Below are 18,952 nucleotides of genomic sequence, written 5' to 3'. Positions count from 1 at the left end.
ACCTACTGAATACATACTTAATTAGAAAACAGCAAAAATAAAGTTTATAATAATGGTTTTTGAGTTTATGTGGGTTGAGAGAGACATTTAAAAAAAAAAAGAAGGGAGGAGATATGATTAAAGCTAATATGATTTCAATTGAAGGTTTTTTTAAAAAAAAAAAACACAAGGAAGCATGTGCTTATGTTGCCTCTAATGTTAATGGGCTATTAAGTGGGATACATTAAGGGTCATCTTGAATAGACCCTTCTCAAAGGCAAAGGGCTTTTAGGTACACTTCAAAAAGAACGTGGTGTGCTTCTGCTTCCTATATAGATAGTGGGCCATAGCAAAAGAAATAGTTAATCGTGGGCCGTTAACATCAAGTTGTCCAATAGTAAATTAGGGAAATTATTAATTTAATGAGAGATTAAGCAGAATGTCTAATCCCATTATCCCCCAAAGTGATAGTTGATCTTTCTTGTCAATTGGTTGTCATCTATTTTAGAAAGATAATGAGAGTGTGTGTGAGAGCCACTCTCTCAATTCTTCAAGGACATCTATCCCATTATTCATTATCTTTTTACTCTTTCAACAAAAAATTATCTCTTTACAGTTCTCTTACTTCTGGAAAGGGACAGCTAATACTCCGTAATATTTCTTGCTCTCTCTCTCTCTCTACAAATATAATGAAGAAATGGGACAAAACCCAGTCGTGTGGACAGCGATGCACATAAAAGAAAGTTTATAGTCCTGGAGGAGAAATATACATATAGCCAATCAAAAAGTGACCAAGCTTTCATATTTTTGTGGTAGACTTCATTTTCAAATGGGATATTTCATATATGCAAATCACCGCAGGCCCCAATTTTGATACTTCATTGACTAGTAACTCCACGTACGAACACTTCGATTATATGCAATGAACTATGGCTATTAGCCACTAGCTACTCCCAAGTCCCACCTTCTCATTTATCTATTTATCCATTAATTTACCCTATATTCTTTTTGGACCCCTCCAATGATACCTCTTGGACCCTCTCATAATTAATTTAGATTCTCAGCAAACATATACTATTTTTACCTTTTTTTTTTTTTCTAGTGACATTTGAATTCATAGTGTTAATAACATTTTTACTACTAAGTGATAGACTGAATATGAATCGATTTATTAAAGGTAAAGGATTAAACAGTTAGATATTATAGAATATTAAAGAGTAAAAATGCAAAATTAGTGTACTTTTTATAAAAAAAAAAAAAAAAAAACAGAAGAATCAATAATTTTGGCAAATAATATAAATGTGATAGTAATATTAAGCAAAAGTAAGGGATTAAATAGCTATTTACTGAAATAGAGAGGTAGATGTAAAATTTCGTTGTCGAAAAGTGCCAATTATTAAGTGGGCCCCAAAACAGCTGCTGTTTTGGGGCCGGGGAGCGAAAGGTCACAGTAACCACTAAGGCGTTGACACCAAGCAAGACACTTGAAGTTGATGTGGAAGTACGGATAAGATGTGACGTTGGATTTACAGTTGGCTGAGGTAGTTTATGGGTCCCTTACATGTCGACACACACGCGTTGGAGGGCGCGCCATAAGTTTCGCCTTTTTTTCTTTTTATTTTATTTATTACTTTAAAATGTCAAATAAAAAAAATATTACTCCACAAATCTTAAAATTCTGTCACGAAAAAAAATGAATTTAATGTATTTTGTTATTTTTTTATTTTTTTAAACTATTACGAACTTTGACTTTTTTTTATTTATTCAGATTTTGCAGAAGTCCATTATGGAATGAACCTTTTCAATTCAATTTTTTTCGTTCACAACGTTAGAGTTCAAACCATAAATATTATTTAAGGGATCCAGCGCTTCGTCCCACTGATCCAACAGGTAATTGATTAGGAACTCGACTTTATTAATGGGTCGATTTATAAATTATATATGCATAAATCTTTAAATATATCATCAACAATTGAATATTATCCAATTTGTGTTATTATCTTCTTTATTGTTTTTTCCTTTTATGTTCCATTTTCCTTTTCTTTTTTTGAATAAGAATGAGAAATTCATAGTCTATTCATACTTATTTTTTCGCCTATAGATATCTTCAATTTATTATAAAATTGATTTTATAACAATAAGTTATTTATTTTATTAAATATTGCAAAGAATTATCTAAGTTATTTAGATTTTTTATAAAATAACCTTTTAATGTTTTTGATTAGATGGATCATGATAAGGTGACATGTTACAACGCTGCAATGTAGATAGATTTATCAATATAACTCATAAATTACATGCTACAAAGTACTAATGTATTTTACAAAAATGCACTAATTAATAATTTTGGATGCAACAATTAAACTAAAATAATTCATTTTTTTATTGGTATTGCATTCGCTAAAATTCAATAAAAACCGTATTTTTTATTATTTATCAATAAAAAAAACCTATCAAAAAGAAGAGAGGACAGGAACTTGAGCTCATTTTTGAATGGCTCATAACGCATAGATCAATTATTTAATATTAAAAATTAAGAACCTCAAAATCTCAAAGTTAGAATATCATCTTTAATCGTTTGGCTAGAATATTATTTGCAATTTAGTTACCTAAATTGAAAATCTTTTTGCCTAGAAGATAATTTACAAAATAATTTTAATTACCTAAATTATTATTATTATTATTATTGTTATTATTATAAGAAGAAAGTTATAGAGGAAAAAAGGTCGGCCGGTCGGTTGGTGATTTTATATAACGTATATGGGAAATGGCTGGAGAGTGAAAAACTATATATGGAAAACTTCTTTGAGCAATCATTAAACCGTTACGCCACAAAACCTTTCCTGTTTGGTGGTTAGTGGGCCACCCCTTTTTTTAACGCCCGAAATCGAGTTAAAAAAGGCTGCGTTTGGTCGCCTGTCATTTGGATCTTGTTTAAATTTATTTATTTTACCATAATTAAATCTCTCTTATTTAAAAAAAATTTATTGATTATACTTTTTTTTTTTTTTCTATTGCCCATGTAATTCCAATCAATCGATTAAAGGAAATTTATGAACAATAAAAAAGATTTCGAATCTTGATAATGTAATTCCGCATGAAATTAAGGGTAAAACTTGCAACAAGAAATTGGAAAGTTGAGGCTGAATTTTAAAAATAATAATAAAAAAGAGTTTGCATCAGCAATATTCTTTGGTTTACAGTTAATTAGCAGTGGATTAAAGAGAAATAGCAGAAAAGGTGGTATAGAAATGGCCGACAAAGTGGAAATTCCATAGGTTAATAGTAAGTAACAGTGGTTAAAAATGGGTTTGCCGACAATCACTGTTGTTAATGATATCCCTAATACTACTTTTTCCCTGTCTTGCCTGTTGCTTGTAACTTTTAAGCCTTTGAAGCAATTTCCAATTGCTTATTATTACTAATTACATCATGTTTGCTAATTAGGAAGTAAAGGGCAAAATTAAAAAATATTTAACAAAAGTAGAATTGCTGTGGGCTTGGGAATCTGAGAGTTCGCAAGGAGCAAGCAAAATGGTGGGAAAATGTAATAAATGCATTTGCATGGTATTAATAATTATTATTCCTTTAATTTAAAAAAAAATTATTATTCTTTTATCTCACAAATGTAAATCGTTTTGGAGTAATTTTTTATCAACAAATATAAATTATTTAGAAGATATTAAGGGGTAATTTTTTTTTAATTTTAATTAATTATTTTTATATTTTCTAAAATCATGTTAATTAACGTAAAGATGCGAGATAAAAAGTAATGTAGTTAAATTAATAAATATTTTGTTATAATTTAAAGAAATTAATTGTTTTATTATTTATTATATAAAATCTCACATATCTTACATTTATGTACATGAAGAGACATAATTAAAAATAAAACTTGTGTATAGATTAATCACTTATAAGCAAACTAAAAAAGATTTTTTTTTAAAAAAAATATATTATTATTTTATCTTTTCGGCTATGGTAAAAAATATTATCTTTTTTTTAAAAAAAAAAACATGCTTTTGATTAATTTAGTATACGGTAAGCTCATATATGGGGGTACGTAAGTGTTTCGCATTAATTACTAATTAATAATGGGATATTTAACCATTACATGCGATGCATGACCTCAAAGCCTACTCATTAAGGGACCCAGGGATGGTCGGCCGGGATCTGAAGGACCCACAATATAGCTTTTGCTTGAAATTGTGTGTGTAAACGTAAAGGGACCCATTTTAAATATTATAATGATGTAAGATGAATTAATGGTTTGGATTGTATGGCTCTCCTTTAAAATTTCCTCACTTATCTTTTTGTAATGATGCTTCCTTTCTAGTCTGTTTTAGTGTACTTGACCTGAAGAATGTGACGGATCCTCAGAATGAAGAGTCGGATCATGTTTTTTCTCGTTAGGAACTTCCTTGTGGTACATTTTTGGGACCTCAACTAGAATTCGGAAATTAAAAATGAATTTCTCAAACCCTAATTTCTATCTATTTTGTATCTTTTACTATTATTTTGATTCACACAATAACCATTCATATTCTATTATAGTATCAAGCTTTTTTGGAAAAAATATTTTTGTTGTATGCATCGATAATTGTTGAGGAAGAATTTGGAATGTCTTAATTCGAAGTTGTACAAAATGAAGTATAAAAAATAGAATAAAAATTTGAAAAGATTTGTCATTTTTATACGATCCAATTGAATTTTTCTAGCAGCAAAGAATAGTATTTTTCTGTATTAGGCATTAATTTTGGAAGCAAAATGATTGAAGAAATGTCCCAATGTGGGGTTGAATTAGAGTAATGTGACATATAAATAGAAAGAAAACCCCACCAACACCAAAACATTATCTAATTCTCCATTTAATTCCCTTACCCAAGTGGGGATAAACATTTAAGTGGGTAGTCATAGCTTTTCATTTATGAGGTTAGATTCTAAGGGAGAGGAGAGTTCAAATCCTTGTAGCCTAGCTTATGCCACTTGATCACGGGGACAAATGTGTACTACTTACCTAAATTTTGTCATTCAAAAATTTGCATGATTTGTTCAAAATTTACTATCTCACTCGCATAAGCAATGAATCTAGTCAATCCTTATAATAATCTCTCTTTGGAGCTCAATTTGGCTACTTGACGTTGATAAAAGGAAAAATAAAGTTGTGAATCTTTCATGAACTTTTGGTTGATGCCATTTTGCAATTCACCTGAAAAATGGTACTCACCACCGTTTAACGGTTAGATAAGAGACTAAATATTTTCGGGCTAAGGAATAATTATGTTAAAAGCCCTAATCAAAATATCAATTCCATGTCTTGATCCTGAATTATCAATGTGAGATTCAGTGCACTTCAACTACTAAACCAAGTTATTTTATGTGAACCCTACTCTTTTTCTTGTAAAAGTGTATACGTGGAAAAACAATTTGCAAATTGAAATAATACCTTCAATTTTCTCTTTTTTGTTTTGGCTGGCATGTCAACGTCAGAAAGGTTTAATATGAGATTTCCTTTTCTTTTTTTCTTTTCCTCCAGAAGAAACTATATCGACATTCATTCGAGAGAGGAGATAAGCAATTTCTTAAGTCAACTTTTTAACTTAGAATATTTTCCGTCAAATTATTACATATGGCAAAGTAAATGGAAACTCATCAATATATATAATAAGTCAACCAACTCCAATGCAAAACAACAGTTACGAACTCTGAAAATCCATTTAATTTTTCATTTATAGATAGATAATGAATTAAAGAACCAAAATCCTAAGGTTTAATCAATGGCCGTCCCGCCATGGAAGCATTAGGATATGATTAACAATTGCCTAAACGGTTAAGACAACGGTTGACTCGAGGGAACACCACATGTGCTTCCATATGATTAGCTCACCAGTATATGATGGAATATTGAGATTATAAGCATCTTTTTTTATTATTTTTAATTTATAATCTTTTTTGGAGTTTTAATTAATTTGTAATATGATCCTGTTGGGTGTGTGAACTGGGACATTGCTAAGGTCAAGGCCAAATCAATTATGGCGTTACAAGAAGACAAACCCTAGTACTAAAAGGAAAAGACTTATTATTATTTAGGGTTTTGCTATATATGCCTTTTATTCCATACACGTATTTTTAGGATTTTCTCTTAATTTTCAATTTTTTCTAAAAAGATTAAGAGAAGAGAAAAAGAATTGAAGATTCCCTTTGATGGCTTTCATTGTCTCTATATATACACACAGCTCGCGCAGACCATTCATGGAATATTTGCCTTTCCTTGAACTACGCGAGTACTGTATATTTGTTCCTTTCTAATGCCTTCTTTTTCCTATTTTTTTCATTTTAAAATTAACTATTTGTTTATAAAGAATCTTTCCAAGTTCTTAAAATAAGTCATAGAAATATTTATATTTTACAAATAGAACAGGACAATTGAATCAGCAGCGACAGACTCCGTTCCCGTAAATTTTACATGTATATCATTTCAAATCAGAACAGAAAATACATTACCGTTAAGTATAAACTATATAAAGTCAAACATAGGAAGAAAGTAACCTCCCATTTTTACAGAGAAGAAAGTAAAGGCTAAAAGGTCAAAAATGTAGTGTACTTACTCAAAAATTTAAAAGTCAAAATTCATAATTAAAATTTGAAAAGAATTTAATAATACATCCTTTCTATGATTGTTTATATGCTTGAAGGAAATTAGCATATGGATTTGATTTTTTTTTTTTTTTTTACTATTAAAATATATTCAACTATGAACAGATTAAATCGTTGAAATGTTGTAACAATTTTATTGTTTAAATTTAATTGAATTGACAATTTAAAATGATGCGTGTAAATTGATTTGTTATATCACATCGACGTTGAATTTGAAAAAAAATAAAATAAAATGTATTCTATGTTTTTAGTTCACACACTCATTAGAAAAGATTTTTAGAAAAAAAAAAAAGAAAAAAAAAAGAAAAAGGCATTCTCAGGTCTAACAGTTAATTAATCTAATTCAAGCAAAATACGTTATAGCGACAAGCAACATCTTATGGGGAAAACCTAAAGAAATTGAACCAATCACGTATTTCACTTTGCACCAATATATCAAATCTGTTAACTGTCTGAAACAGAAATAATAAAATTACAAACACGCCACTCAAGCACCCAAATAAAGATTTAAATATAAATAGAAATTATTTATGTGTTTTAGTAAAATTAATTGAAAGAATCATGTGGGTGCAAAGTGGTATTAAATTAACAGATTAAGGACAATTATTACCAATCAAAATACATATTTTAAGTGTTATCCTGCTGAAATTTCTGATCTTTGGTTATTTAAAAAGACCCATGAGGATGCATTTTTCAATAATCGAAAAAAAATTACATTGAAAAAGGTACTGTATTAAAAAATTTATATTCTATTATATTTCATAAGCCTGCCGTTAAGGACTTATTTTCCCAAATTTGAAAGGAAAAGTCTAACAGTTGACTACTTATGCCATTGATTGTAAAAACTTGTGAACTTCAATTTCCATTTCCTTTAAGAAAATTAAAAAATAAAATTTATTATTATTATTATTATTTATTTATACACGCTTCATGATATTTAAGTAAAATATTCTCAACAGTAACAGATTTAAATTTTAAATTTTCACAACAATAACGGCTTTAAATTTTAAATCCTAACCTAATATTCAAATGATAAAATGTCGAAAAAGGACCTCAATTATCAACAAATGTCTCCTTTTCATAATTTGAGACTAGAGGGCCCCGGAAAGATGGCGTAGAGATCTGTTATCTGCACAAAATTTGCACATGAAGATGTTGTCTAGTGCCAAACTGGGTCCGTTCTCAATTTTAACATTTTTCCATGCATATATTTAATATTAAATTTCAAATAAAACAAAAATCCGTCTTTCCTCGCAGACCGTCTGATCTAATCAAGCCGACTTTCTTATTAACCATGGATTCGACTGAATTTGAAAGAACGTAAATTTCTTTAACGTATTGTCAACAAAATCGTTTTTGGTTTCGATTATTAATGGATTTGCTCATTTTAATTTGCATGACTTATTGTACACGTCAATATATATATATATAATTAATTAAAGTAATTAAGTAAGGATTAGAGATTTGTTTTTTCTTTGTTGAAAATGATTAAGTCTAAGAATAACATATTATAGGATTGATGTTTATTGTATAATAACTAGTACAAAAGAAATGATTGTTGCACATAATCTTTTTTGAAGATTCCTAGAGGACTTCCTTCACATTTTCATTGCGGGTCACAGCCTCGACAGCTAATGATTTCCAATAATTTATTTATTTTTTCCTGTTTTCAAAGTTCAAATAGGCAGCATATAATGTTATATTAATCAAATTCTCCACCGTTGATCTTCATATTTTAATTTATCTTGTGTTTGATTATTGGAATTCAATTTTTATATCAGAATAGTATTTTTTTTTTTTTTAAAAAAAGTTGATTTTAAAGTAAACATACCGTTAGTTTATGTATATTTTCCCATATAATACATAAACACTAATTCAAAAAAAAAATTAAAAAAAATTTCTAAAATGTAATTAATAAAAACACAAATATTATGCAAAAAAAGTAATTAATAATGTTCTTAACGAACATCAAAAAGTAAAAAATAAAAAAAAGGGTTTTTAAATTAATTACCATATATCTGTGAGCATCCGGGAATATGGCTTTTAAAATTGTATTAATCTTGTCTGGGTTTATGAAGAAAGGGTCCCACTAAAAGGTGGCAACAGCTAATTAAGGTTAATGGGTTCAAAATTGAGATTAGTGAATAATTAAACTAAGCTAATGGTGGTCCAGACCAGAGAAAAATGAATCAGAACTTGGTATGCGTTTTGTACTCAATGTTGTACATTATTTTTATGCACTTAATTACTCTTGTTCGAGTTAAATATTCTGTTTTAAAGAAATATTCCTACTATCGTGTCTGTGTACCTCTTCTAATCATTGACAAAAGAAAAAAAAAAAAAATATATAATCTCGAGGCAGAATCCAAATTTTTTAATCGTGTAGACATTATGGCTAATCCTTTTTTTTTTTTTTTTAAATTATGTGGATATTATGGCTTTGTTGTCAAATAAACTTTGTATTATATAATAAAGATCATATGAAGATTATAATGTTGGTTATTGGAATTTGAGCACTGGCAGTTTTAACATTTGAATTATTGAACTCTCGTACATGCTATGAAATAATGAAGCATATAATATAATATTCTATTCGTTTGAATTAATAATTTGGACTATTATCTTTTAAATTTATAGTCTGAAATTTTAAGTATTGAAAAGATTGTACTTAAATATTACTGTATTTATAAAAAAATAAATTACTCATGAAAAAAAAGCATATAATTAGGTATTGGGTTTGCCAATAATTAGAAAAGGAAAAAAAAAAGTTTTTCAATGAGTTTGTTTGTTTCTTAACAATATTTACATGTGCAAAATGAGTTAATATGTGAAATTCGATATTAATTTATTTAACACGTGATATGAATATGAATATCGACAATTAACATGAACACAATATGCACAAACCATTTTAAGTCATATATAAATAAAAAGTAAATGAGTCATATACGAGTCATAAAATTAAAAACATATAACACATATGACTCGCTTTATATATATAGATATATTATAAAATTATATTTTTATCCTTAATTAAACAGTTAGACATATTATACAAATTTATCTATAATACAATTCATTTAAACTCATATGATATATAAATTATTTATTTATAACATAAATTTATTCAGACTACTTAATTTTCATATTAAGAGACTAGTATTCGCTCCTCGTGACCTATTTTCATATTACCCAAAGTCCAAACCAAAAGTGCCAATAGGATAAATCAAACACTAAAAATTTTCTTAGGCTTTAGTAGGGCTGGCGAGTACTTTTTATTCATGTGAGACTGAAAAGTAATTTGAGCCAAGGGCATAATACTTACGTCATTAATTTATTTATTTAAAGGAGTGGGAAATAAAATTTTTAAATTTTTACACTTCATACTTTTACTATTAGAATAAGATAATAGTTTAGTTACTTATTCATGTTATTACCTAGTACCTACTTATTTCTTTAAAATAAAAATTATCTTTGAGATTGTAAATATAAAATTTTTTTTACTTAATATAAAAAAACACAAAAAGGAATACTGCGAGAGTGGGTGCAAAACCACTGGTTCATGGTGCACCTGATGGTATGAACTGACGGTGGCGGTGGCTTTTATTGAAGATTGAATAGTTTTACTAAAATACCCTCGTAGGTATATTAGTAATATAAGATTTTGGGAAGAAACTAAGTGCTTAAAAGAGCCAAACAAATAGCTAAAAAGGGATTTTCTTTTACGAAAGAAGAATCCAATCTGTGTATTGTGTAATTACAAATATTGATAATAATACAACTACGTAGTCAGCTTCAAGCATCACTTTTAAGATGTGTGTAGTGTTATAGGCGGTTGGACAAAGTATCTCTTTCTTCAATTTTCATTAACCCTAAATTGGTAAAAATTAAGTTGACTCTTATTATCAAAATGGGAATAATTTGTTGGGAGTGAGTTAATTTGTGTAACCCCCACTCAGATTTAATCATATTGAGTAACATATCATTCACTATACCTCTCTATATTACTTGTTCTTTCCACATCATCATCAATATTTTTCTAAGTTAGCATGATTTCCAAGAATTTTATATATATATATATATATATATATATATAGTGTATGAACATGAGATGAGAGAAATCTATTCGTTTTGAAATATAAAAATTTCTTTATATAATAAAATAATAATTAATTATATATGGATTTAATTTTAATATTATAAAAATTTTGTTCTGAATTTAAATATATCTTACCATTAATTAAGTAATTCTTCACATTAATTTGAGATTTGGCTAACTTGAATTTCAAGCATAAGTTATTATTATCATTCATCAATCAACATTGGGTTGGGACCGTTGGGTTTTCTTTTCTTTTTTTTTTTTTTTTATGAATTATCAATTATACCCCACCATTCTTGCATAAGACATTAATTCTCAGACCTCCGATAAGACACATGCAACTCAGACTATTAATTCATTTCTGATTTTCTGAACCATTGCCAACTAAATAAATAAATAATTTAATCTAATTTTAAAAAATAAAAAAGAGAAAGAAGGAGAGAGAGAGAGATTAAGAGGTTATTGACGGTGACTTTTCTCTCTCGAAGGCTGCCTCTTATATTAATTCAACTGCCTTTCTGAGCTGCTACTTCATTTTCTTGGCTTTCTTTTCAACACATCTCTCTCTCTCTCTCTCTCTCTCTCTCTCTGCTTACATCTTTTCTGCCAAAGCAACTCCCTACAAATCCGTTGGCGAGAAACCCTTTGCTTATTTGCTGACACTTTTACCTTCATTTACTCACTCTTTTCTCTTTTGGGAAAGTAGTATCCTTTTCTTTTCTCTTCTCTTCCATATTGCTTGCTCCAAATGGGGAGGCACTCTTGCTGCTACAAGCAGAAGCTACGGAAAGGTCTCTGGTCGCCTGAGGAAGACGAGAAACTTTTAAGGCATATTACTAAGTATGGCCATGGCTGTTGGAGCTCTGTCCCCAAGCAAGCCGGTAAGTTTTATCTATCTACTATATTGTTTTTCGATCTCTGCTCTGTTTTTTAATTTTAAATGAAGGCTCCAATTCATGAAATTTCCAGGTTTGCAAAGATGTGGAAAGAGCTGTAGATTAAGGTGGATTAATTACTTGAGACCTGATTTAAAGAGAGGCACATTTTCACAACAAGAAGAGAATCTTATAATTGAACTTCATGCAGTTCTGGGTAACAGGTAAATCAAATAGTTTTGATTTTTATAAATCAAATTTATTAAATAAAGAACATATATTAAGTATTCTGATAATCTGTTTCTCAGGTGGTCACAAATTGCAGCACAATTACCAGGAAGAACCGACAATGAAATAAAAAATCTATGGAATTCTTGTTTAAAGAAGAAACTTAGACAAAGAGGCATTGACCCTGTTACACATAAACCACTTTCAGAAATTGAAAATAATGGACAAGACAAAAATCCTTCGCCTACTAAGAAAACCCAAGATAAGCCTTCCAGTGAACTCAACCTCCTTGAAGCTAGAAACTCGAAGCCAGGACTGCCAAATTTTCAAGAAAAGAAACAATTGGAAAGAGAAGAAGGTTCCGCTTCTGCTTCTAATTCCAAGACTATTAGTAGCAGCAGCAACAACAACAATTTGGTGACGCCTATAAGCAACAAGGACTTTTTTATGGATTTTCCTCTTCAGCAATTGAATTATGCATCCAATGCTAGACTTTCAACTAACTCAATCCCCTCTGTTTGGTTTACTCAAACCAGCAGTAAAACTTTTGATATGAGTTCGGAATTTTCTTCAACCTCAATACCCACAATTCTTTCACCATCAAACACAACAAGTTCATTTCTTTCTACATCTATGGGTTTCAAGCCCAATTCTGTGACTGAAGATCCTTCATTAGCTTCTTTTCCAATTACTAGTAGTAATCTACGGTTCTGGGAAACGGGTGCTCCTAGCAATACTAGCAGTGGAAGTAGTGGAAACGCAGAGCTGCAAAGTAACAACTCTTTCTTTGAAAGCACGCTTTTTTCTTGGGGATTAGGGGATTGTAGCACAACAGATAAAGGTCAAACTCAGCTGATAACAACTCAACAAGAAGATGTTAAGTGGCCGGAATATCTTCACAGTCCATTGTTAATGGCTGCAGCTTTACAAAATCAAAATTCACAATCTTTATACAATGAAATAAAATCAGAAGCACATTTCTTAGAGGAAAATTCCAACGGTATGTGGCCTCCTCCTCATCATAATCAGCAGTTGCAGCAACAACAACAACATCAACTAGCTTTTCAAAATTCTGATATGTGTACGAATAAGGATATCCAAAGACTTACAGCTGCATATGGACATATCTAGCATTTTCATTCGGCACTGGGACTCTTCTTTTGTTTATTTACAGGTGTGTACGTGCTACAGATTTTTCTCTTGTAAATAGGTCTTATACCAAGAAAAAGAAAAAAAATCTCACTCTTTGGGTTTTTGAATATTTGTGAGCCAAAAAAAAATTACTCTGTTGGTTGTGGAGGGTAGAATTGCAGAATAAGGATTATACCAGTGTAGTTCTCCTCTTTACCTCAATTGCATATGCATTATAGTGTTGCAGTAATTCTCTCTGTAAAAAATCCCAGAAAGCAAAAATGTCATTGATTCTTGGGATTTTTTCCTTTCTTTCTTTCTTTCTTTCTTTCTTTAAAGTCGTTATAACTTTTATTGGTATAGTATATGTATAGAGAGCTATAAGTCTATATATATCAGAACCATTTCTGAAAAAACTGATAATTTAATTTTTAATTTATCCGAATATTCTCTCTTTTTTAGTACTTACAATACTGAGAAATACAGGAACCCAATGCTTTATTTTCCAGTTGAAGATTGGGAGATATGGTTGGCCATCGTTGTCCAATCACTTTATTGCTATCGATGATTTTGATGAGGATATTGAGTTATAAATTGTAGTTGGCTGCTTTTTTTTTCATCTGAACTAACATAGCACATTTAAAAAAATCTTATTGTTTTCTTGAATTACAACTTATTGCAAGAGTCAAGGAGCTCTCCCCACTCTAGCACGTAAGTACTGCACGTGTGAAAATAGGAAATGCAAGAAGAAGAGTTGCCAGTTCATAATCATGCAAGAAAAGGAAACCCCACAAAGTGAAGTGAGAGTTATTCGCTTTCTGGTCCGTACAAAGGGACAGTGACCCTCAATCTTATGAGAGCCATATGTATGTTGATGTCTTTTAGCTACTTAAAGAGATTAAACGTTATCTTAAGTAACACTTTATAAAGTAAGAAACTTCCAATTCAAGAGAAAGATTAGTCAATTGTGTGGTGAACGAAGAAATTGCAAATATCGTAATCAAATCATTGCCATCCACTTGTCACCGTCTTGTAGGGTTACTCTTTTCTGATATTCCCGAAGAATAACTGGCATTGGGCTTGCAGTTGAGGCTTCACAGATGCTTGGTTGTTGTTGGTAGTTAACAACAGAATCTCCATAGTCAAAATGATTTCCACTTATTTGGAAGTCATAAGATAATTAACGGTAACTTGGAACCAAAGCGAGGAAATTAAGGGAAAGGAAACTTCCTTCAAAGCCAAAAGAAACACATTTTCACACTAGAACAACGAATTTCAAACGCTTTAAAGAAGCATTTCTATTCTTAGTAGTTATTAAATGAGTGTTGATTTTTTTGCCTCGAATTAGTTCGAACATCATGAGATTCTAACTCATAAATTTTCTATTTTTGTAACACCTGTTCTCTCCAATAAACTTTTAGATTTCAAAGAGGCTTTTCTATTAGCTTTTGATACGAAAATTGTTTGAAATTGATAAAAGTAAAAAGCTAATTTAACTTAGATATTTGAATTCATAATTTCGGATTGGACTCCCTCCCTTGCATAAGAAAAACCTCAATTTTTTTTTTGTTAAAAAAAAAAAAAGCAACCGCAATAAGATCATTTTATTCGAATGGATTTCCATGTTTGAAAAGCTCCAACAAGATCAAAAGATTAGATTTACTTATTTGCGCGTAACATTTTAATCATTATGTTCTTCTCTTAGGTCTTGAGGCCATTATATATGTACGTATCACATCACATTATTGAGCCAAAATTAAAAAAAAAAAAAAATAAATAAATAAAAAAAATCTAGGAAGGAAATCTTTTGCTATGCTCCCTTATGATATGATATGAGCATAATTTGCATAACTCACACCCAAATTAATACGTGTTTTACCATCGTCTTTCTGAACCATTAGACCTATATACACAAAGAAAAGCCTATTTCAGATTCCTTATGGGCTTTCAAACCCAAATATCGCTTCTATAGGCCCATTTGGCCTTCCCCAAGAAACAGGGCTAAAGCTTTCTCTTTGCCCAAAAATTTTGGTAGGTTTCTGAATGTTGGGCCGCCAAGCTTTTCTTCTCCCTCTCTCTTTTTTGTGCTAGGCCTGCAAGTTAAAAATATCCCTCTTTTTATTAAAATCCACAGTTCACCTGTTTATAAGAAGGGTGACAAGCTTTCTAATTTTTTAAAAAAAGAAAATTACATTGCGGGTACACTGAATCTTTCTAATTTGTTAGCTGTTTGATAAAATTTTAATAATATTTGATGTTAAATGTAAAATAACTATTAAGAATTTATTTTTTTATATATTTTCATACCTCATATATTTTTTTAATAAAAATTTAATTAAATTTGTATGATAATCTTATAGTTATTTATTATCTTAAATAATTCTAAATAATATGATTATACAAAAACACTATTAAATTAGTAGTGATTATATATATAAGATTGATATAATTTAAATAAGTACCCCTTTATCTAATCAACTATCCCTCTGAAGCACACGTGGAAGAATCAGAAAACTGCGAGTCTTATTAATCTTTTTTTTTTTTTTTTTTTTTTTTGCTTAGATTATTTTAATCCTGTTCTTACGAGTGAAGGAATCGATTTTAATTGGTGATTATAAAACAAATAAAAAGTTAATAAACCCAAAGGCCAAGACTTGGTCTGTCACACGGACTTTTACTTCCCAATAGGGAGACACGACACGAGGCCCATTTACAGTAACAAGCGACAAATTCATGATCTCACCAAATCCAAACCAACTCTACCATTACCAATTAATTACTTTTCACCGTCCTACTTTTCTCTAACTTCCTTTCTCTTTCGTTATTTTATTTTGACCAAGAAAAACCTCGGTCAAATTTTGTACTACTACTATTTTATATTAAATATCTACGGGCCCACGCTATCTTATATTAAAATCTTAATTATAAAGAGAGAAACTTCCCTTGTTATTTATTTATTTTCATGTTTTTCTTTTTACACTGCTAATTTTACTTTTTACAATATTTTTTTATTTTTTTATACATTATCTTTTACTTTTCACGTAAATAAGAAAAATCAAATCACAGTTAATTGAATTTTTACAGCTATATTGATTATAGCTTGCGCTTTATTAAGCGATTTGGATTCATTATATATTTTTAATTTTATTAAAAAACAATATTTTACTATCACAACAGTAGTTAAATATAAATGGGAACAGAAAGTTGTTTGACGAGTGTAAAATAACTATATCTAGAAGGTAAGTTCGCCGCTGGTTTTCTGTGTAACAGAAAAATCTCTCTCTCAAGCAACTGGCCCCAAAAGGTTTGGAGCCTACCGCCTATCGCTTTCTAACGAAACAGTAAAATGCTCGTGGTGTCGGCAGGCAGGCGATGTAAAATGCAGAACAGTGACACCATCCGCTAGAAATCTGCCATTCCATTGTTTGAAACCCGGGGCTACCTCTATTTTATAATATCCATAATTTTATTAATAATTCAACCCTCGTGTAAGTTGTTACTTGGTTGCAATAATTTCAGAAGATCTTTTATGAAATGGGCCTCAATGCTTTCTGTTCTTCTTTTTTGAATGCCTCTGTATTTTTCCTTTCTTAATTTAAAAAGGGATAATTAAGATTATGATAATTCAATTTTAGTTAAATTGTGAATCAGACTAATCAATGAGAATTTTTTTATAATGTTTATGAAATTCAAATATACAAATATTCAAATGCATTCAACTTTTTTTTTTGGCCCCAAAGGAAAAAGCATCCAACTGTTAGATTTGAAATGCTCTTTGTTTCTTGCTTGGCCTACCTACTTAAGAGATAAACCATCTTTAGAGTTTAGACTAAATCTTCTAGCGTGTCTAAATTAGTACTTTTTGGGTTGACACGTTTAGTGATAATAATTCTTTTTTTTTTTTTTTTTTTTTTTTTTGTGTGTGTGTGTTTTGTTAACTAAATCAATCCTGAAGTTTTGTTCCTTTGGAAAAAGATTTTATCCATTTAATTTCTCTTTTAAATTAAAGATAATATTTTAGATTCAAATTTATTTTTTATTTTCTATTAGTGAAATATTTATTCCATTTTCTCTTTAAAAAATTGGAAATATTACACTACGGAAACATTTTTGAAATATTATATTAAATAAAGGAGATCAACTAATCCTATATAGAGTTGCTTTAAATTGCATTATTTAAAATGCAACTTCAATCAAATTTTAAGATAAATATCAATAAAAAAAAAAAAATCCATTTTGAATAGATTGTAAAAACAAGAAGTGTAACGAGATTGTTAAACGTTACACACCTAACTATTTATAGATAAGACAAATTTCCGTGTGCCTTTGGTCAAAAACAAATGGACTCCTCCTTATATTACCTCATTCTTTCAAGCAGCTTAACAAACTCAAATTAGATGGTGGATTTAAAACTAAATCAATTAGTTTTATATTTACAAATTCAAATAATTTAGGTCAACACGTACTGCCAATTCCCTTATTGATATTAGACCAAATTAAAATCAAATTAATCAAACTCGATTGTAATTAAAAAAAAAAAAAAAAAGAAGTGTGTTGAAGGATGAATTTCATATTTAATAATAATAATTATTATTATTATTATAATAGAATTCAACTTAGTTATAAAAAGTAAAGTGGCAACAAAATCTCTACAAACAAAACTTGGAATATGCTACACCACAATTTGAAGCTTTGAGTGGCTTCACTTAAAACATGTGATTCAACAATTGACCAACAATGCCTTTAATATAAACATTCTAGTTGGAATTTATGTTTTTATCACCGACCATTTTATTAACGGGACCAAAACATTTTAATAATTCAATCATTTTCTATAAAGAAAAACTAAATTACATACTTTCAATTTGAAATTTTCAATTTTCTTGTAAACTGCAATAATTCCACTTTTAAAATAATAATAATAATAATAATGTTGGAACTGTTGACCTTATTCCCAGTAGAATAATAGTTAATAATTGAAAATAATTAGTAATTTCAGCCACATGTCACAACTACTTTATTTGGAAAACGAAGATAAAAAGGCTTGCTTTGCAGTTTCAGTTTGATCCATCGATGACCGCATTACTGCTATCACCACTCTATCTATAATCAATACATAAATTTATCCTGAAATTTAGTCTATTTTTCTTAACAATCTCTTCAATTTTAATAAATTCAATAATAATTCTCTAATTTTTTATTTTTTATAATAATGATATGCAAATAAAATAATTTTACCACATAATTATCATTCTATATTCCCACAATTTATTTTAGAGTAAATAAAATCGTTATTTTTTTCTAAATTTAATTGCTATAAAAAAAAATTGATCAAAATTTTTTAGGGTCAAAATTTATGTTTAGGCTCTAGAGGAAAAGCTGACTAAAACCTCGAAAGTATCGAATGTAGTATCATCGGACGCATTTTTTCAAAATGGAACCATCCACTTCGGATTATAACAAGCATGACACGTGTAAATATCACAAAACGACTATTCCAACCGTCCATTTCCATTGCCATCACAACAGCTAGCTTGTAAATCTGACTAGTCAATAACATCAACGGCCGGTGAGCGGCAGCATTTACTATGCATATTTTAGAGATTTTTTTTTTTTTTTTTGTTTATTTTATACTTCTTATGTGCAAAGTAAAATATTTTGATATTATATTAAATGGGATTGTATTATATAAAGTTGCTATAAAAAATAATAAAAAAAGATGGACCCAGCGAAAATTAAAAAAAATAAATAAATAAAAAGCAATAGTTTTTCCTCTTGCTCTTTGAAACAGTTGGGACCCACTGAGTAGAGAAGATAAGTGATGTGTTGTGGTGGCCTTTTTATTGACACGTGGTGTAGTTGATGAGAGGTGAGCGACTAAATGCATGCAGCTGGTCTTTTTTTGGTGCTATTGGGTTGTGTGGGCCCACTAGGGCCCATGTAGTTTGAGATCCTTTCGAGGTCTGTGAATAAAAACGCGGAC

The 18,952-nt window shown here is 29.4% G+C and overlaps 1 protein-coding gene across 1 annotated transcript; it reads left to right on the top strand.

Moving 5' to 3' along the window:
• The first annotated feature begins 11,253 nt into the window (after positions 1-11,253).
• On the top strand, positions 11,254-13,414 carry MYB55 (myb domain protein 55). The gene is made up of 3 exons (XM_012227639.4): positions 11,254-11,616; positions 11,705-11,834; positions 11,919-13,414. The coding sequence occupies exons 1-3, from the start codon at positions 11,484-11,486 to the stop codon at positions 12,967-12,969; spliced, it is 1,314 nt and encodes a 437-aa protein (XP_012083029.1). The 5' UTR covers positions 11,254-11,483; the 3' UTR covers positions 12,970-13,414.
• Positions 13,415-18,952: the final 5,538 nt, after the last annotated feature.

This window comes from Jatropha curcas, chromosome 5 (genome assembly GCF_041381405.1).
Source record: "Jatropha curcas cultivar XTBG-Jc1 chromosome 5, XTBG_Jcur_1.0, whole genome shotgun sequence".
Taxonomy (NCBI): Eukaryota; Viridiplantae; Streptophyta; class Magnoliopsida; order Malpighiales; family Euphorbiaceae; genus Jatropha; species Jatropha curcas.
Note: the sequence above shows the minus strand (reverse complement) of the source record. Positions and strands in the feature narration are given on the sequence as shown.

Coding starts and splice junctions, on each gene's coding strand:
- MYB55 (XM_012227639.4), top strand. CDS start 11,484: ATGGGGAGGCACTCTTGCTGCTACAAGCAGAAGCTACGGAAAGGTCTC. Junction 11,617..11,704: donor CTCTGTCCCCAAGCAAGCCG/GTAAGTTTTATC, acceptor TGAAATTTCCAG/GTTTGCAAAGATGTGGAAAG. Junction 11,835..11,918: donor CATGCAGTTCTGGGTAACAG/GTAAATCAAATA, acceptor TCTGTTTCTCAG/GTGGTCACAAATTGCAGCAC.